At 35.8% G+C, this 21,673-nt stretch overlaps 1 protein-coding gene across 1 annotated transcript in view; it reads right to left on the bottom strand.

Moving 5' to 3' along the window:
• TDRD3 (tudor domain containing 3) overlaps nucleotides 1-21,673 on the bottom strand; it is a 99,707-nt gene that overhangs the window by 46,382 nt on the left and 31,652 nt on the right. Inside the window, exons 2-5 of the mRNA XM_065652874.1 lie at nucleotides 13,984-14,068; nucleotides 11,584-11,649; nucleotides 4,459-4,619; nucleotides 2,238-2,379 (exon numbers count right to left, since the gene is read on the bottom strand). Of these exons, the coding sequence (XP_065508946.1) occupies nucleotides 2,238-2,379; nucleotides 4,459-4,619; nucleotides 11,584-11,649; nucleotides 13,984-14,068 (454 nt within the window). The remainder of the gene's footprint in view (nucleotides 1-2,237; nucleotides 2,380-4,458; nucleotides 4,620-11,583; nucleotides 11,650-13,983; nucleotides 14,069-21,673) is intronic.

A 21,673-nucleotide genomic window follows, 5' to 3' on the forward strand; every position in this document is an offset into this window, starting at 1 on the left:
GACTTGCTTGAGCACTCTATGTCTAGCTGTCAGTCCGGATATAGAACTGGAACTACGATTTCCAGTGGTCATGGTTCACCTGTCCAAACTGATCTGTTGTCACCCACAGCTTTTCTGACACGGCCACATTTATGCTGGGAACCTGACTGTGCGCTGTGAGCTGGTCAATGAGACAAAGAAAACGATACCTTAGCAAATCGCAAGATGGAACCAGAGAATTGAGGGGACAGCAAAAGGCAATAGTTAACTTCCTATGTTTTATCTTACCAGAGTAAATCAGTGAAAACTTAGTTACCTCTCTTTTAAACATATCGCATAAAGCCAACAGAAGTGACTAACAAGAAGTGCTAAAACTTGTAGTCAGCAGCATGACAATGGTTATTAAATGGTTTGCTTTCTCGCAAACAGAATGCGTTCCAAGTTATTTCTTGACATTGACCTCAAAAACAAATTTTTATAAAGCAACATTTGTTTATTGAAGCCCAAATAGAAGAAATATGAAAACAGACTGTCCAAATTATGACCAAAAAAGCTAATTAATTCTACTGGCCCTTCTCTTACCAATTAAACAGCACTCTTAACAATGTGTTACTTCTACTTTTCCACCTCCAAAAATCTTAAAATTTAAGTGTTTTTTTAACTGCAGAGAAAACTCACAAAACTTCACACTAAATACAAATAAACCCAACAGAATGGGATGATTCTGCTGTTGGCCTCAGAACCTTCTTTTTAATCAAACAGGCAGCTTCTTTTAAAACCAGAAATGTTTTTAAAAAACTACTTTCAACTATAAAAGCACAGAAAGGATGCCAAACAGAAGCTAGAGTGGACACCGCATAACTCACATTTCAAATAAATTTTGGCCTAGTTTCTCAAATCCATAAAATGCAAACAACACTGAAGAAGGCTACTCGTAACGATAATGGCTGTGCCAAACTTCACATCAGCAACAATAAAACAAGTACTTTAAACAGAAATGACCATGGTATTCATAAGCAGCTACTCTGTTTCAGAGATGTGGATGTACAGATATAGAGATGTATGAGTGCACTAATAGCGACAGCCGATCTGGTAAGTATTTGGGACTGTTTGTAGCAGGGTCACAGCTTCCTGCCCTAGGAACTTCCACTCATTAGTGAGAAAATGTATGAAAAAGTCTTCCAACTTCTGGTCTGTTGGGACAGGAACAAGGCTAAAATGGAGTAAAGGGGTTTACAAGCACTTATGGCTTGTTCAAAGATTTTAAACCCTCCAAAATATCTTTCTGATCACAAATTTAACTAAAGCACTGATGAAATCTGCAATACAGAATTCATACTTACGGTTACCAGCTTCAACACTTTCCATACAATTACTATTTTTTTTTTTTTGGTCTCAAAAATATAGTCTGCAGATGGCAATTTTAAGAGGCATCGTTCTATAACATTTCGGTACCAAACACACTGTTTAGGAAAGCAACTACCCAAGACTGCACTAAAGTAAATTTAATATGTTTGACCCGTGCAAAGATCACTTATATTGTGTGCTACTGTACTCGGCACTGGTGAGGCCACACCTTGAATACTGAACAGTGTTCAGTTTTGGGGCCCTCATCATAAGAAGGACATTGAGGTACCAGAAAGAGTGCAGAGGAGGGCGACAAAGCTGGTGAGGGGCCTGGAGAACAAGTCTGATGAAGAGCAGCTGAGGGAACTGGAGCTGTTCAGCCTGGAGAAGAAGAGGCTGAGGGGAGACCTTAGCGCTCTCCGCAACTACCTGAAAGGAGGTTGTAGCATGGAGGGTGTTGGTCTCTTCTTCCAAGTAGCAAGTGATAGGACAAGAGGAAATGTCCTCAAGTTGCACCAGGGGAGGTTTAGATTGCATATTAGTAAAAAATTCTTCACAGAAAGGGTTGTCAGTCATTGCAACAGGCTGCCCACGGAAGTGATTGTGTCACCATCCCTGGAGGTGTTTAAAAGGCATTTAGACGAGGTTCTTAGGGACATGGTTTAGTGCCAGAGTTAGGTTAGGTTATGGCTATCATGGTTGGACTTGATGATCCTGGGGATCTCTTCCAACTGAAATAATTCTATGATTGTAAATACATTTTTTTCATTTGCGACATTATACGTAAGACCTATTTATGTGTATTTGGCTGCATTCCCAATGATACTGGAACAGTACAGTTCTAAAAGCTTATCATATTAAAGTTTACAGTCAACACATTAAGACAAGTATTTCCAGTGGTGTTACCTCACCCTTTGTAATTCCCACTTTTCTATAAGATGCTCCACTTCACCTCCAAGAACTGCTGTGTTACTGTCATCCAACAGCAAGAATCCATTTCTCACTTCAACAATTCCTGAAAGCTTAATTTTTGTTCCAGGTGGAGTGTTCAGGCTAGAATTAGAAACAAAGCCAAATACTTCAAATACGTTTATTAATATTCTGTCATCAAACACACATAAAATTCTACTCTTGTTATACTTCCACTATTGTCGCATAAAAAAAATCTTTGCAATAATTCCTTCACTATGCACAGTGCTTTCCAATAGCTTTTTTGGAACACTTCCTACTCATTACACAAAAATGCCATATTGTAAATTAGATTCTAACAGAGATGAATGTTTGCAAATTGTCTGTTTGGTTAAAATCCAATTTAACAATACCAAACTACGGATGTGATTTGTTTAGACTAACAGAAGATGTCTCAAAGTCAGTTGTGTAAGTTACTCATCCTAGGATGCATTTCTAGTTAATAAATAGAGGAACTCCAGATGGTTAATCATCTCATTTATTTTAGACATTTAACTTGGGAAAAAAACGAAGAGCTGTTAGAAAAGAAGCTTTCTATATATTACGAACAGCCAGGACTGTATCAGAATAAATATAAAAAACATGCATCATTTAAAAACATAGGGACATACTCTGTGGTCAACTCCCACAAGAAGGTACCTGCCCTATGAAAAATAACAGCAGATGCATAATAGATCACGCATCTTCAACCCATAATTAAAAGATATGATAAGAACAACAATCTGGAAACTATGATTTTTCTTGTGAGAAACACGACACCGTTAGAGTGAGCAGCAATAACCTCGTTAAAACATGCTAAAGCTATTGTTGCAATCACAGGACCATACCACATGGTAAGGAAGGTAAGGAACATTTACAGTGGAGTCAGCCAGTTTCAGGACTAGTGGCGTTAACCTTAGCAATATGAATGGATTTTAGGTATTGTTCTGATAAAAGTAAAGAAAATGAGATCAGAAAAAACAGGCAAGAAAGAAATACAGCAAAAAAAATGAAAAGTATGCAAAGGGGTGGAGGGGCAAATGGAAACTCTAATAATGAAGAAATTCTAATTTCAAACAAAATTCTGATTTTTATTTATTTATTTCAAAGAAACACTATGTACTGAAACAGCATATTATTCAAGGTTAACGGTCCAACCTCAAACCTGAAACAACCACATACAACACAAATTAATTTTTCATACTGTGTTACTTGAAAACAAGAGCTCACATAATTAGTACAGAGTGATGAGTTCTCTGACATTTTTGAGCTTTTTTCTAAAAGCTTTCAAATTAAGTCTTCTACTGAGTGTACCAATTCAAGTATTTTGTGATCTAGAATCTACATACACGGGAGCCTTTTTCCCTTCCTTTTCTGCTCTCTTTATATTCATGTTGGAATATGACATTCTAAGTTCTGCTGGTTTAAGCTAAAATTAAAATATGATTGAGTGTTCAACCTTTTAAGACAGCATCACTCTAAACTACACGCTGGCTTCTGCTAAGGAGCAGTTTAACAGTGAAAGATGACATTTAAAAATGCGGTATATATCTACATCTAACTGCTGCAGCTAGCAGAGAGAGGAGATTTTTTTTTTAAATCAAAGTGAACTGAACCAGGGTGAAGAGCAAAGCACACCATGACTCCAGAGACTAAACACTAGAAATAATTTTCAGCATCCTCATAACCAAACACACAAAAAATCTCCACATTCAACAGTAATTAGCTCTCCTACCTTTCGTTTGTTAACTGAAGAAATACTTGCTAATTCAATCCAAGTTAAAGTCTTGCCCATGGTAAAGCAGCGCTAGTTGCATTAAGTTAGGTGTGTCAGGCTTGTGATACTCCTGCTACCAGCGTCAGACAAAAGATCTGCTGCTACCAAAAATGGGGAATTTGGCTCAAGTTTGCACACACCCAACACGCTGTCTGCGATGTAAACTCCAACTCGGCAGATGACTGCAAAAATCCACCTTCTTCCATTGTGTACTTCAGCATAAACAGTATCGTAAATTACATTCATATACATCTTTGCATGCTGAATTCAAGGTTCTCCTTTATATATAAAATTTGAGAAGGAAACCTGTTCTGTCATGCAATTTTTCCATGTATGACTAAGGATACTTCCATTATTTTAAGGATATTTAAGTATCAAAGCAAAACTTTGGAAATAAAGTTGTTCACCTTATTTTTGACATGCTACTGTATTCTATAGCTGTGCAGCTTGTGTGTCCATCGGTCATCTGTAAACGTAACATTCTGGGAGCAGCCTGAGATTCTTCGTTATCCTTTGGTGCAGCAACATTGCGTATTTTTTGTATTTGCAGAACACATGGCCCTTCCAGCTACATATGCAAAACAGAAAAGACAAAACTTAACACCATGAAGCAAACACGCTGTACTATCTAGACATGCTAACAGATGCCCCCAGGCAAAGGAAAGTTCAATTTGATCAGGCAGTCATGTTCGATTTCTGTCGCTCATGTACTATACATTCAAAAGCATGATAAAAATGGCTTTTTCAGAGAAACAGTTGTGATGCTTCATGCATCTCTGCAATAACGATTATGGAAAAGAACTGAAAGAAAAGAGGTGAGGGGAGCAAACAAGCAAAACCATGAATATTGTCACTTTGAACATACTAACTATGGAGTGCAGATAATATTTCACGTGCTGTACTGCAGGGTCTCATTTACAATGAGTACAATGACTACAATTAAAGTAAAATCGCTTTATAAAAAACTAACTAGTAACACAGCTTCTTCAAATAGGTGCAAACACAACAAACAAACAAGAAAACCGCACACCTATACTTCATCACATTTAGGTCATAGCTGAGCACACAGTCATTCTGAACCCTCTGAGAAATAAAAATGAATAATCCGTTGCTGCTCAGCTGATCTCTAGCATCTAAGACAGCAGATAAGATGAAAAAGTGACAACTTCATCAACTTCTTCCCTTTGAGAAACAGACCAGTTAGCCCAGAAGAACATAAATTTAGAGCAACTAACCAGGAAGTGGATATACATAAAGAAGAGTGAGATAAATAAATAAAATAATAGAAGCAGTGAAACTAAATAAATTAGAAGATGAGGAAACATGAACTTTATTTAGGATGAGAACAAAAGAGAAAGGAAAATACTTTGGAATACCATTAAAGCATGAAATCATACTAAGAAGAGAAAGAAAACTGTCACTAACAGGAACAAAATTAGCACTCTATAGAGTTCACATCTTAAATGGTTTTGTGACCTTAGGGCAATAGCAAGTAATATAAATGAAATTTTCTACATAGTTTTCCTATTCTTGACACCTTCAAATACATTTAAAATTTGAAAGCATCTGCATCATTTATGACTTCAAATCGGACCAAGGAAAATACAGTATCTGGGATGGAGGATTTCTCAGAAGCTAAAGCATTTTTTTTATTTGAAATCGAGCACTAAAACAGGCTGCCTAGGGAGGCTGCAGAGTCTCCATCTCAGAAGACACTGGAAAGCCATCTGCACATGGTCCTGGGCACCCAGCCCTGGGTGGCCCTGTTTAACCAGGGATATTGGACCAGATGACAGTCCCTTCCATCTTTAACCACTCTGTGATCTTGTGACTGTTTTGTTGTATACATTCCCATATTATTATTTAGGTAATGCCTTCATCCTGAAGTTCTACACAGTACAGCTGTAGCTTGTCCTCTCCAGAAGTTATTTACAAACTGGGCAAGCAACTGCATACATATTAAGGCTGGAATGCTATGAAAAGCAATTCAGATGACTTTAATTTTAAAAAGAACAAACAAAAAACTAAAAGAGGAGAAACAAGTAGAAAAATAAAGAAATCACATTTTATGTGCCAGAGTAGTAGTATAAACAGCTTTCAGTGCTTACAGTCTATAGTAGAGGGGTGTCCCACTCATTTTCATGGGAGGCCGCATCTGTAACAGTCCTAAAATTACATTCGGCCCTTTGAAGGCAACCGCAAGGCGGATGTGGCCCCTGGTGAAAATGAATCGGACACTCCTGATCTACAGGATTAAAATGAGAGTACAGAACATAGGTTAAATGAGCTGAGGAATGAAGATTAATTATGGGGTTAATGATGGATAAAGCTAATGCTCTGCCTACTTTTTCAAGGTGAAAAATATAATAATATATTATACTATGTAATTTCATTATAATATTCACAGTGTAGGTATTACATTAATGTATGGGAAAACTACTGGATAACTCAGAATCTGAAATCTGAAAGAGCAGAAAAAGGCATAAGAGGAATGACTGGAAATGGAAGTTTAATAAAAAGTCATTGAGACATACCACATTCCACTCTTTCCCCTATATCCATGAAGGCTATCAGCACTAATTCAAGAACACACTTTACTCTCAGGGGGCAAAGAGAGGAAAAGGGGGGAAAAGAGGAGAAAGGCAACTAACAAAAAAACCCAAAATAAACAAAAATCCACAGTATCATATGACAGAATTTGAGTCTTTCTGGACATAGTTTAAATTAATTAAAATACCATTCACGTCATTTGTTCATGCGTAGCTAGACTATAGGCTTCTCCAATACGAAGAAACTAATCTAAGTACTTATATTACGTTCAGAAAAAAAAAAAAAAAAACACACCTGAAATGTTATCTACACACACTGACTGGAAGGGACTAACTGCTCCAGCACTCTAACCATCACCATGGCCCTTCTCCCACAGGGGTTAATGTTAATAATTCAATAATTCAACATGCTCCAACAGGTCCATGTGCATCTTACGTTGTAGGCCCCAGAGCTCAACACAGTACTCCATGTTCTAATAAACCAATCTCTTCAGATCCCTACAAAGATAAAATTTTAAACCATGTCCAATACCTATCTGATAATTTTCAACAAATTTTGCAATATAGCGACGAGGTTATATTCTACTCTTTTCAAGACTACCATGGCACTGTCTTCCTAGAGGCTTTCACACACTTAAATTGGTCTGAAACCAAAAACCAGTCAGCCTCTCACAAAAATTTAGCTTATTATATCTAACATTACATACTTCTTCCTCAAAAACATGGAAGTAATCACGCCTTTTTAAGAGCTCCTGAAATAGGCATTGGAAGCTAAGAACGCAATCAAAACACTGATCAAGGTGAAGAGCTCAAGGCCCACAGGTTACGTAAAGCTGCCAAACAGCTGTTTCTAAAAAGACTATGCCTCAGTTTGATCTGTCAGCATTACCACACTCAGAGTCTTGTCAAAATCATCTCAATTGGAAAAAAATAAGCAAGCAGCTAAAATTATGTAGGATAATTTTTGACACAGGCAGTTTCAAACGCAGTTACATCAGGAGATCTGACGTAGCAAATCACACTCACTGGAAAGTGAAGATGAGCACCTTAAGACCGGAGTGTTTTTGTTAAATGCAGATCAGTTGTAACTGGAACAGCAAATCTGATCATCCCCCCCGCCTTTTTTTTTCTAAGGAAAAAAAAAGCCTGCAGGAAACCAAAATCTGCAAACAAAGCGGCATTTAAAGGCAACAAAGCACAGTTAGTTGTAGTAAAGTAATGAGATGGAAGTTGGGAAGCGTATGAGTAACCTTAAACAAGAATTAGAATCACTTGGCAACTTATGTTTTAACTGCTTGCCATCAATCTGTCGGTACTCAGAAAGCATCTCTGAGCTCAGAAATGAAATCCTTTCTGAATGCTCGTGGGATGAATGCTTCCATTGTAATGAAACACAAATACTCAAAAGAAAACAAGTTATGCCTTGAACACAACATCATTACTAAATTATACATTATAACTATATAGTCTTCTTTGCATTTCTATTCCATTAAAAATACTTAACCTATATTTATGGCTTATAGTCATCTAGATGGAAATACGAGGGTTCAGCTTTTCCAAATACTATGCAAATGTGGCCATCTTGTGGATAATGCTGGTAATATTGTTTTTTTTAAAATCCATACAAAACACAGACACAAATGAGTGAATAAAACATTTCTGTGTATTAATGATTGAAGTTGATAACTACCTATAATGGTCAAATACCCAGGTTGTTTTACACCAGGACTCTATGCCCACTTTTATGCAAATATTTGCCTATTACACTAACACTACAAAATAAAGTTATTTTCCATGCAAGATGGAAATGTATCATGTGTTCTCAAGACACACATAAATAAAACTGATCCTAGTCTTGGATGAGAGGAACAACAGTAATATATAATTTCTATTGTTTCCTGAAGCATTTCTGAACCACAAATGACTGCTTTCTGAGAGATAACATTAAGGAGCCACTCCTGTCCCAACCGTATCCTTTACTTACATAAGGCAAATACTCTCCTTTATAAACACATAGTTTCTGTAACATAAAACATCTGTATACATTGCAAGCTAAATACCAGCAGTTATTAAGTAGCCAGATTTTGTTTTCGTTACTCAAAAAAAAGGAAACACTACAGTTAAGAAAGCAAAGATTTAATATACTATCTAAAAGTCTGGGCTAAAAACCATAAATAAGAGTCATTCCCAAACAGACTTTTTCTGTGCAGTCATTACTACTTTTCAAAACTTGGAGGATTATCATCCTGCAGCAAATGGTTTGCAGGTGTTTGTTGGGGTTTTTTTAAGAATAATTTTCTAATATCTATGATCCAAATAAAGACAGCTGATTAAAGTAAGATCAAACTAAACTTTACTTGATGTTCACATATAAAAAATCTTGGCTCCTTAACAATACTGATATATAAGTCCCTAGGATTTAACAAATACTATTTGTTAAACAAACATTTGTCATTAACCAAGACCATTAGGGGCCATGTTTTTCTTCTGTCCTGGCTTGCTTCCTCCAGCTTCTCGCAATTCCTGGTACATTACATACTAGAAAAAAATACCCTTTTGCTCTGTATTTTCACTCTTTAACCATTAAAAATGGAAGGAGTCTGTAAGCACTAATCTCTCTCAACCTTTGGACAATCTGGGAAACAGAAATACCTTGATTCAAACAAAGTTTCAAAAAGGAAAGTTTGGATAGGACTGGATTCCTGCAGCATTCAATCCTATTATCCAGTCTTCCATCTCCATCAACTGTGAGACAATCCCATGTGGAAATTTATAAAACTCTATTCAGTAACAGTTCATTTTTGTCTTTTTATTTAGGATCCTACATATATACTGCTTTGTACTGCCAGTAAGACAAACGAGGACCCTCTAAAGGACACGCAGTAACAAAAAGCAGAACATACCCTGAGGGGAGAGCAGCAAGTTTAATAGCGATCCTTGAAAATTAAACTAGAATTGGATTTCTTCCCTCACTTTTCCCCGTTTTTCATTTTCTGAAATGTTCAGTTTTACAAAATACAGAAGTACTCGTGTGTGTACAAGTGCAGAAGGTTTTTCCCATGAAAAGGTAGCTGTTATCTCATGGGTATTTCAAAGCACTAACCACCACAGTTTTCAAGCACACATCTCTCATTTTTCTGCAGAGGTTTTATATTTTGTGGAAACAAATGGCACAATTGCACCTTCACTTGTTTGAGCTGAGAAACATGAAAAACACAAGTGATGACTTGAGCAGTCAAACTAGAAGCAAACATTTTAAAGCATGTAAGTAGCTTCTCATATATAATGTCCATCAAAGCTTTTAGGATATTAATGACACTTTTACCTTTAATTGACCATTTGAACTACATAATTACAACAGAAATTTAGAAAACATTCTCTCTAAAGGAAATGGACAAGTTATTAGGTATATTCTCAAGTGATGAATAAAAGCTCAACAACTACCTCTAAAGAAATTTTACCATTATGCAGCAAAACTCTGAAAACACACTACAATTACAGTCACTTCGAACTGAAATCATGTTTCAACAGCGAAACCAAATAAGGCAGGCATTACCATACTCTGAAGGATTGTATTTAACCAAATACATTTGGACCTCGTGAATATTAAATGATCTGAAATGAAAAATTCAGTAAGACACCAATTAAGCAACTGAGAAATAAACAGTGTAAAAAACCACCATATAAAGCAATTATTTTGCTTGTTTTCCGTACTTCAGAAACAGGATACTGAAGAGGAAGAAAAATATTAAAATCATAAAGAACAGCTAAATCAATTTTTTGCAGGTGGTACAAAAATTATTTAAGCACTGAAGTATCTTGAACAGCATGTTATCCAGAAACCTAAACAGGTAAACAGCCAGATTTTTTTTTTTAAACTAATACCTGCAAAAAATGTAGCTCCACATTAAGTTAGTAAAACTTTTCCCAGAAAGTTAGTTTAATAAGCAATGTGTTGCATGCACTGAATGCTGCCTGGCTAAAAACTATGATCCTGCAATACACTATCTCTCAAATGGGCTTTTCACATCTGACAACAACGTTCCTGATGTTGTTCTTGTAGAAGAAAGTGTCTACAGCAGTCACTGCTCCATTTATACAACAGCATCAGCAGAAAAAAAAAAAATCCTAACAGTTCTTAACAGCCTCTCTCAATCTTGCTGTCTTAAAACAACACCCCATGATTGATCACTATTGGAATTTCAACATTAATGAAAAGTTTCTCCAGAACTTTCACATCAGTGATACAGATTGTCAACTTTTGGAAGTTAGAGATAACTGCTTGAATTAATAACTACTACTTGGTTTAAAATCAGATTCCTTCATTTATCCACTCTCTTAACTGCATGTAAGAAAGGAAACAAGAAGGGTATACTGAAAGAGTCAAATTTAATTTTTACCTAAACTTACAGCATATGTTAAAAATCTAGCACATCCAAGTTTCAAATATAAAACTATTCCGTAACATATCAAGTGTTATACCATCTAACATGGTCTATCCACCTAACCTATAGGATACATAGTCACAGGACAATTACATTAAGTCTGTAGCTGTAATTCTGCAGACCAGTTAAGCAAAGTAATACAGCATCAACATGTATCACTATGTATCATAATCATACAGCTGCTTTGCTTTATTCCTAACCTGCTTTGATTGCCCTCCCAAAAATAAAGGAGGAGAAAAAATTAACTTCTGATACCATGTCATGATCAAACAGGTTAAATTACTTCTGCGTGATAAATTAAGTTGCTAGGATTGTTCACATTTATTTAATCAGTACAAAGTTGAGAAATAAAAGAGTCCTCTCCTTAGGAAGCCTAGTGGACAAACTAATACGTTACTATATTTATCCTATAATATACTCAAATATTGGGTTCTTTTGTATGTGAAATAATGGCAAAACCAGACTAATGCAGCATAGAAGGCTGTCATCACACAGAAGTCCCAAAACATAGAAAAAGTGAGGTAAAAATATTGTCTACCTTTTCCACTTTTCCACCATTGATGTCACTGGGGAGGAATTTCTTGCCAATCGTTCTTAAATCTGTCTGAAATTAATACAGAAGACAAGTAAATATTAACCTAAAATATCCTGTTTCAAAAAAAAAAAAAATTAAAAAGAGGGTATTTCTTCTACAATGCCAACTATTTACAGACTATAAAAAACCCTCATCCCTATAACTGCATATGATGAAAAAAAAAAATCAACTAAAGGAGTTTACAAAAGAAATTCTTTTGCTTTTTAAAAGATACTCTTGTTTTAAGCACATTTTCAAAGATTATTAATAAAATGCCTTTAATAGATAAAATGATGAAATAATGTTTATTTGACATAACTCTGAGGTTTAATATATGTAAATGTCTTTCTTTGCTCTCCATCTGGCACTTAGAGAAGAGCATTTTGCATTTTTAGTTTGTGTGGTTTTACATGCACAAAACCTTCATAAAAGTTTGGGATGATTTTTGTAATTATACCTGGAGTAAAAGCTTACATCATGTTTCCACTAAATGCTTCTTAACTCAAATGTCTGATTACTTCTTTTAGAATTGAGGCAGACAGCTACATAACATTATTCAGCAACTGTGTAGCATGGCCACCAACAACATTGAACTGAAGAATTCCTATGATCAAAGGAACAAACCTCCACAAAAGCACTTATCCCACCTAACGCTGTTTGGACAAGCTTGTCACCAGGGTGACGTGTGACAAAAGGATGCACTGGATGGCTATAAGGTGCAGCGTATGAAAATAGAAAATGGAATAAAAACTAATTAGACTTTACAATGTGTAAAGGTTTTTAGTCCATTTATATTTGTTAAGAAAAAAATAAAGCACAGCAGTGCATCTTAAAACCCTATGTTTTCTAAACTTCATTGCTTGAAATAAGTCTGTTGTTTTAAGTAGAACGTGCTGGTGCAGATTACTGTACTGAACCTGAAAACTTTCTGTATTTGTCATGCTCATAAGCACTTCCAAAAGAAGAAAGGCTAAAAGTAATTACTCCTGGAACTTGTACACTAACTTGCCATTAATATATGTCAATGGATTATTGTTCCAGCATCCTAATCTAGAACTGAGCAACACAATATTTTAGTATCTGAAACACTAAAAACAAGTGCTTTATTCTGTTTTTCAGTGACAAACATTGGTACCCTACAAATAGAAAATTAATTGTACAGATGTTCTTTCAGTGTATTTACTCCGAGTATCTATTTAGCAGATAAACGCTCAACCCACTTTCTATTGCACAAGAGAGCCATAGAAAGTGATAAGAATGTACATTCAGTTTTCTACCTGAGCCCACCTGAGGTAAAGTGATCTGCCATCTGTCAGTTATTTATCTCTGAATAGCACACAGGCTCCTATAAATTGTTCCAGCATGTTCCATATCCAGATAATTGACAAGTCTCCAGCAAGATGCTTTGCAATCACAGCAGCAGGAAGGGGACAACTTTTACAAACTCTTTGCAAGATCTTATACAAAATAAAAGCATCTGAAGGAATGAAGCTACATTTATAGCTATTTCGTACTTACTTGAGCAATTCACACACACAAAAAATAAATTTACATGGATTAGTGCATTCATACATAAGAGTGATTGAACACATGCTTCAAAGAATAAATGCAAGGACCAGAGGGGATACTCTTGTCAGCATATCATCTTAAACCAGTAGAGGTTGAATCTCAAGGATGGGCAAAATAATTCCTCACAATTCTCATTTACTATTTCATCGAGAAAGAATACTTTCAAGTACATATTCTTCCTCCTTGGAAGTACACATAGTTATTACAAAGGACAGAGTTTACATAAATCTGTACACAGCACATACAAGCTTTAACACTTCTGAGTGTGGATGACTAAGTTTTAAACAAGTAAAACGTAAAATTGTCAAAAATCTACCTCATGATTTTCACAGAATACATTAAAAATAAGTAACAAATACATAGATTAAGTAGCTGTCTTCTGTTTCCTTGTTACTGAAAAGGATCAAATTTACCAATGTTTACCAACAATGTATATACCAGGATTCTGAAAAACAGAAATTCACATGCACACCTTTCTTGAGTCCTTAAAAGTATTCCTTCCTATTTTATTACTGCTTGTACTTCGATTTTAGATTTACATTTCGTAAACATAAAAATACTTTCCTACAGCAAAATATGTTCATTTTTCTCCTCCAGGTTTCACAGTTTGGAATAGGTTTTATTTCCAAATAAAATTCACAACTCATACAAGGAGAGAGACAAGTACTCTGCACTTTATGTAAATCACACAGACAATGGTACACTTAATTAGCCACACAAACCTATACTTGAACCATTAGATATATCATTTTTAGTACGATACATTAGAAAAAAGTTTTCACAATCATAACTTACATTAAGGGCAACAAGGATAATGTCATTTGTATTAACTTTTTCAGAGGAACTTATGCAAGCCTCAATTCCTTCGTCTGAAAGATACCTGTTAAAGAAAAAAAATGTTAGAATATCACATGATTTATTAGGCAAATATTTTTTTCTGTATGTAAGATTATTGTCTTTACTTTGTATTTTTTGTACTGCTGAAGCATAGATTTAAAAGTACTTGGAAAATGACTTCATGTCATTTACAGGAGCTGGACTCGATGACCCTTGTGGGTCCCTTCCAACTCAGGACATTCTGTGATTCTATGTCATCAGTTTCCTTACACTGAGATTGAGTGAGAGGTTTCTTCTTCCATAATTCTAAACAAAGAAAAAAAGTGCACTCTACTTAGAAAGTAACAACAGCTGATTATGTGGAACAGTGTAACACTAAGTTCCTGCTTCCCCAAATTATAAGAACTTAGTTTCAAAATGAACCACTTGGGCTTTACTTGATATAAGTGGCATACTTTCATTCATACTCTTCCAAGGAAAAAAACAAAACAAAACAACAACAACAACAAAATAAATAAATAAATAAATAACCCCCACAACAAAACACACCACACAAACCAAACCAACAAAAACCTGTATCCCATACACAACACAAAATGCAACCACATTTGCTTCTGAAGAGCAAGACCACACAGTTAAGCCTTCGAGACCTGAAGGCACATAACACTGCCACTCTGTAAAATGGATTCTTGCTTGTCCGGGCTACACAGAAATTGATAAAAATGGAAGCACGTTACAGTGTATCAATAGTCAAACAGGGTGAAAAAGTTTTAAAAAATAGAAAATATCCACAATTACATTTAGAAATGGCATTTGTGACCCTCATGGTGATAGTCCAGGATCAGTATCTTTCTGCAAAAATTCTGAGCACATACAATACATTTGTTCATCTGGAAACTAAGTGAGTTTTAAACTGATTCAGCTAATGAAATCAAAAGGGCTGACGCAATCTAATCCCTAGAAACACTTGGAAAAAAAAAAAACAAACTTGAGTGATCAGAAATTGTGACATTTGTTATTCATTTTCCCTACTATTTGAAGGCCCTGCTTTCATTTTTACATAGATGGCAATCTGCCTCCTCTGCACAGCTCTTCATTTTATTTAAATACATCACAGCAATCATTAAATAATTGATATTTGCTAGATACTCAGCCTGAAACAGTACTTGCCCAAATAACATTTAAATAACTGACTACCCAGAATCCACCATTCCCCAAGGAATAAAAGAATGATTTAAGAAAGCAAGCTTAACATACATTAAGAAATATTGAAAATAAGAAATACTTGTTTTTAGAGAAAATAACATTGATGGTGTAACATATAAATAAGGCAAAACATTTGAAGGAAAGTACACTTGACAGGCCTTTTTCATTCTAGCCCAGGTAACATTAACATCACCCTCTCCAGCCCTGCCAGTGTTCCCAGACTAATTAATGATCCCAGCTGTGCTCTCACCCAGACCTTTGATAGGATCCAACTGTTCAGGTCAGACACTGACATCTAGCAAATCCTGAGAGACTAGACCACCATCACCAGAAAAAAAAGAAAAAAAAAAAAAAAAAAAAAAAAATATATATATAAAAATAAATAAACAAACCCCACCACACAAACAAACAAAAACCAAACCACACCACACACAAATGCCAAACATCCAGATGCACTGATTGGGAAAAAATAGAATATATAAAAACATAGGAAGAAACGATCCTGTTTTTTAATATAAAAGGCAGATGCTTAAGAAGAATATGGTGGCAATATTTGGTGGCTTGCACAGGAATGCAGGATTTCCCAGCTGAGCGACTCTGAGCTCAAGTACTGGGACCCATGAAGATTCAGGTAAGCACTGTGAATTAGCAGATCTCATTAGCTGGTGTCAGAAGGTAAAGTGGAACAGTATTCCCACTCCGTGCCAGAGAAACCTAAAACGGATACATCCTACAGGGGCTACCCTACTTTCCAGGCTTTAACTGCGGTTTAATTATACCAACAGACTTCCTAGAAAGAGCAGTATCAAACTCTACAAGTTTACCTTCTGTTATCTTCAGCGTAAAATTGAACATAAGTTCAACAACAGGGGTTACAGGGAGTGCAAAATCCATAACCTGAGGTTAGACTGTCAAGCAAGTCTTGCAAAGATACCTGATCTTCTGCTTCTAACATACATGAAGTCACTCTTCAACCGAAGCTAGCAAGACTGCAGGTCTTAGTTACTTAGCCTACTATATAATAGATGGAAGCACTACTGTTTTCCAGCAAGAAGATAATGTTTTTAAAGAATTAATGAACAAGAATCTGACCTAGAATTAAATTTTCCCTATATAGGACAGGATTAATTCTGCTATCACAAATTCACTGCTGAGTCATGTTTTACTTTTTCACTTCAAAGTGAAGACTGAATCACAGCTGTCAAAATACCACTCTGCTTTAGTCAAAATTTTCAGTTCATAACTTTTTAAATATATAAATTTATTATTAATTATTATTATTAATTAAATATTAAATATATAAATTATATATATAAATTCAGTTGAGTTTGTCTCATTATTTTGGAGGTTTCCTGAGACGAGAGGATAAAGAGAAACTTATTGAAAAAGACTACTCATTTTTGACTTGTGCTAATTTGAGCAACAGCACTTAGCATAAAACAATGCCCACCTGACTGAAATCTCTGCCAACAAAACAAAGGCATCAGTCATGAAATGCCATTGGGGACACCTGTTAGTTTGATTTAAGCAAACACTAAAGCTTTTCAGTAAAAGATTGATTAACACAGTTATTAAAATAGTCTTCTAAAAAGCAAAATCTGTGAACATCAAAGTGGGTGGGATATTTTATAGTTTGGGGTTGGTTGGTTTGGTTTTTACAGATATTACACGAAAGTTTAAATCCCTTAAATGTGTAAAATCAGGATCAAAATTACTTTCAAGAAAAAGATTTAAATCAACAAGTATGCTAGCAAAATTATGCTGAAGAATTTAAACAGAGAAAGAAACAAAATTAGCAGAGCTTTCAGTAATGCGTCAGGTGTTGCTTGTGCAGAACAGGACATAAAACCGCAGATTTCATCAGAAATGGTCAGGAATTGGGCAGGGAACAAATCACAACCAGGAAACACTATATACCAGAATTAGCCAAAGCACAGATTTCTCCTTCTTTAATAGAAGCTTAGAACTAGAGTATATCAAGTCAGTCTTGTCCATTTTGCCCTAATAGCTCTCTTTTACCAAATACTTTATGCAGCAATGAGTATTCCAAATGTATGTTCAGATTTTCTTTACAACCTTACATAAAGTTCTTGTTTAAAATAAACTATTTTATCTTCTCCGCATTGTCTGTATAGTCTCCCAAAAGAACTACCTAAGTTTTAGCTTTGAATATTTCCTGCTACAGGTTCACAAATTATTTAAGATAAAAATACTGTGGGGTTTTTTTCCTTTTTTTTTTTTTTTTTTTTTTTTTTTTAGGAATTTTTTGTTTTAAAAGAAATGTATTTATACAGACCTATACCTCTCAAGTATGAAAAGGGAGTTGCAACTGGCAAAATTAACTCTCCAGATGGCATAATCCTTCCCCCACAACACACAGATTATTAAATCTGAAATTCTTTTTTCCAGGCTCTGAAGGAAACGGAGTCCCCTTTTCTATCTGCTCTTAATAAGAATCATAGAATCACAGAATCATTTTGGTTGGAAAAGACCTTTAAGATTATTGAGTCCAACCACTAACCCAGCACTGCCAAGTCCACCACTACACCGTGTCCCTAGCCACCACATCTAAACACCTTTTAAACACCTCCAGGGATGGTGACACAACCACTTCTGTGGGCAGCCTGTTCCAATGCTTGATATCCCCTTCTGTGAATAAATTTTTCCTAATATCCAATCTAAACCTCCCTTAGAACAACTTGAGGCCATTTCCTCTTGTCCTATCACTTGCTATTCAGCAGACCAAGATCCTCCATGCTACAACCTCCTTTCAGGTAGTTGTAGACAGCAATAAGGTCTCCTCTCAGCCTCCTTTTCTCCAGCCTAAAACAACCCCAGTTCCTTCAGCTGCTCCTCATAAGACTTGGGCTCCAGACCCTTTACCAGCTTCATTACCCTTCTCTGAACTTTTTCCAGCACCTCAATGTCTTTCTTGTAGTGAGGCGTCTAAAACTGAACACAGTATTCGAGGTGATTTGCTGGCAGTACGACCTTTACAGCGTAAGGCCATTCAATCTTTTTGTTCTCTGTATTAGATGATAGTAAAAATAATCTGACCTCGAGCACCAAAGACAGCAAAAATCTCCTCTAGAGTCAGACTAGCTCTGCAGCTCTGTGTCTCTATTATATTCATTCCAGTGCCTCCCAACACCTACATTACCCATTCTGCTCATTTTGCAAAATATTACCACCTATCACAGCTTTCAATAACGAAAGGTGAACTACAGTGTGATCCTATTACGTTATTTCCACACAAGGGGTAGGAAGCAATCCTAAACCACCCATGAACCAGACCACACTGCTGCAAGCAGCTCACAAGCTCCCAGTCCCCAAAAGGGACCTGACAGCGCTGTACAAGCAGCATCCTTGGCGATTCTTGCTCTCCATCCCTCCAACCCAAACTGTCTCCACCTTTTCTTTAGAAGGCAAGGAGGGATGGGGAATAACCTGGCACAGAAATGCTGCTGCTGCTATCAACAGATTTCTCTTGGTCCTTCCAGTAAACAAACACTTCAGAATTATGCACTTTTGCTTAAGGAGCAAATAAATAAATGGTAAAATAAATGGGTGAGAAGCATAGAGAGGCAGTCAAGCTCCACAAAGCTCTCTAAGAACTCAAAGGCTTGCCAGTAGCTGACCAGTGACATCTTAACCTGACAGCAATGAGACAAATTATTGTATTTACTTTATATATGACACCACCCTGGAAGATGGGCCTAAAAAACTTAGAAGGAGGCAACTATGTTCCAACTGGCAGCTTAATTTTTGGCTTTATCCACGAAAATCTTAAGCATCCCAAAGAGATGATTATATTTTTGAGGAAATTAAAAAAAAAAAAAAAAAAAAAGAGTTTAAAACCACTTCAGAAAAACTCCAACACAAAAAAGCACAATGAACTTTCCTCTGTGAGGACTGGTAACTACAATAACATACATTGCAAGTACCTTTAATTTCTAAGAAAAGAAGTACTTCTTCCTTGCACATGTTTTAAGTCAGTCTCAAAAGTTATAAATTGAAGTAATGCAGACAATTCAATTGATTTCAAATGAATTACAGCAAGTAATGCTGCAGGAGTCACATAGGGATTTTGCGGCCTTGGAACATTAATACAAATTAAAAAAAAAAAAAAAAAACCAGTTTACAGCCAAATGGGCACAAAACTGCCACAAATGGTTGGAATGGTTATTTGTAGAGAATTCTCTTGAGAGAGAAGACCAGAAGAGAGGAAAATAAATCCTTCTACTGCAATTCTTCCACATTATGCTTGCTGAAACCTGAGGGATATTTCATCTATTCCTCCCCCGACTCCCAGCTCCGCTCATCTGAGACACGCAGCGGTACAGTCCTCTTAGCAACAGCTTTTGTCAGAACAACATCCCCTAGAAACTACCTAGATTCTTACCCTACCTTCAAATGAAACATTAAAGCAAAGCCATTAGTAATGAATCAGCATTTTCTACATGAACCATTCACATACATATCCAAATACGCAATTTTTCTGTCACAATGTTCCCAATAAGCTTCTATGAAAAACAGATCTTAGTAATCGTTCTTTCGTAATACAAAGAAAAATATATTACATCAGTGACAGGCAGAGCTGTTTTCCCACTGCTCCTTCATATCAAGTATGGTATCGATTTAATAACCCTCTTTTGCACATTATGGGAGCACATTCACCTTTTTGGTGCTTCCTGTTGCTAAGGGCTGTATCTCTGTAGTACCAATCTCACCTGCGCCTCTACTTATTTTATCTTCTGCTTTACTTCATCAAGAACAGATTACACCTGACGTGGCCTAAACAGACAGATTTCTGTCCTGCTACACTATTACCACTTATGTCTGAAACACTGAAGAAACAGGCAGTATCAAAGGAAGATGCATTTTTGCTTGTCTGCTCTATATTGCTGGATCAAATACTTGATCTGCAGATAAACATGCATGTATTCAGACACACACAATTTAAAAGGTTTAAAATAAGAGTCTTATTCTAGAATTAAATTTACTGGGTAAACTGATTTCCTAATAATTTATTTTTCATAAGCAGCTTTCCTGAAAAGCGTATTTTCTCTGTTTTTAATTAACAGTTCATGCACAAACACAAATCTTCAGCCTTCCATCCTTTTTCTATCCTGCTTCACATTTTTCTAGAAATCCTCTGTAATTTTTTCCTATCATCTCTACAATTAACGTTTTATTAAGCAGAAGCTTTCTTCAAGGAAATAAGTAAATAAGCGAAATCAATATTAAAAAACATGCTCTATAAAATTTATGTATTTCAGATTCACAACTCTTCACAGAGTCACTATGACATTAGCACAGAACACAAACTGTGCTAACAGTACTTCTTGTAATTCAGTGCAAGCCACATGAAACAATGCTGAAGTTTTATAGGAAATTTTCTACAGCTATTTTCAATGTATGTATGCAGAAAACAGAATGTTCCTTCTACTACTTCGTCAAGAAAGCAGATTTAAACAATTATACCATACGAATAAGGTTTTAAAAGAAAAAATAAATTGCAGAGAGTTTTGGAATTTCTCCTACTTGATAACACCACAGAAGAAGAGAGCGCAATTTTAACCAAAAAGCCAAGCTCAACTTCGAAGAATGCACTAGTACAAGACCACCACTGGGTGCCAGTATTGTTCCATAACAGAAGAACCATATCTCCTGTATTAGCTATTTTGAAAACTTGGAGTACTCTTAATGGGGTTTCAAAATGTTCTCCTGAATTTCAGTTGTCTAAAGGAATTACACTGCAATGTTACAAATTTTATTGAGGGGCTATCATTAGAACTGTTAAAAAAAACACACACACCAAAAAAAACCACCAACCACCACACATATTTTAAAACATTATCATGCTAAATACGAAAAAAAAAAATCAACTTTTAAAGGTTTCTCCATAACCTATAACCTACATAACAATACTGGGAAGGCAACTGACACTGTTCTTTCCTTCAACTTATTTCACTTAAAGAATAATGTAATATTGTACAAACTACCAGACAAAACACAATGGAACTTAGGGGTGAAAAAGAACAGAGAAGATTTTAGAAAGACTGGAAAGCCCTGCCAAAATCAGGACCAACTGTTCCTTTATCCACAAGGCAAAGGTCTGTAAGGAATGACAAATGTAGATTCAGTGGCATTCTCGGCCATTTTACTATTAATATCCTCACACCCAGAAAAGCGAAGTTTTTCCTAATGTCTAACCTTGCTGCAATTGCCTTCTCTGGACTCTTGTTTTCGCCACATCTGCGGAGAAGAGATTGTACCTGCCCTTCTTGCAATCACATCTGAAGACTTACTTTCTACATCTTGTACATCCTGCTCTCTATCTTGTCCATCTGGTATATCCTCCTCTATGTCTTCTACTTATACTGATGATTATTGCTATCCAAGTATACTTTTGCTCTCCTATCAGTTCTCCAATTTGTTA

Source organism: Caloenas nicobarica, chromosome 1 (genome assembly GCF_036013445.1).
Source record: "Caloenas nicobarica isolate bCalNic1 chromosome 1, bCalNic1.hap1, whole genome shotgun sequence".
Taxonomy (NCBI): domain Eukaryota; kingdom Metazoa; phylum Chordata; class Aves; order Columbiformes; family Columbidae; genus Caloenas; species Caloenas nicobarica.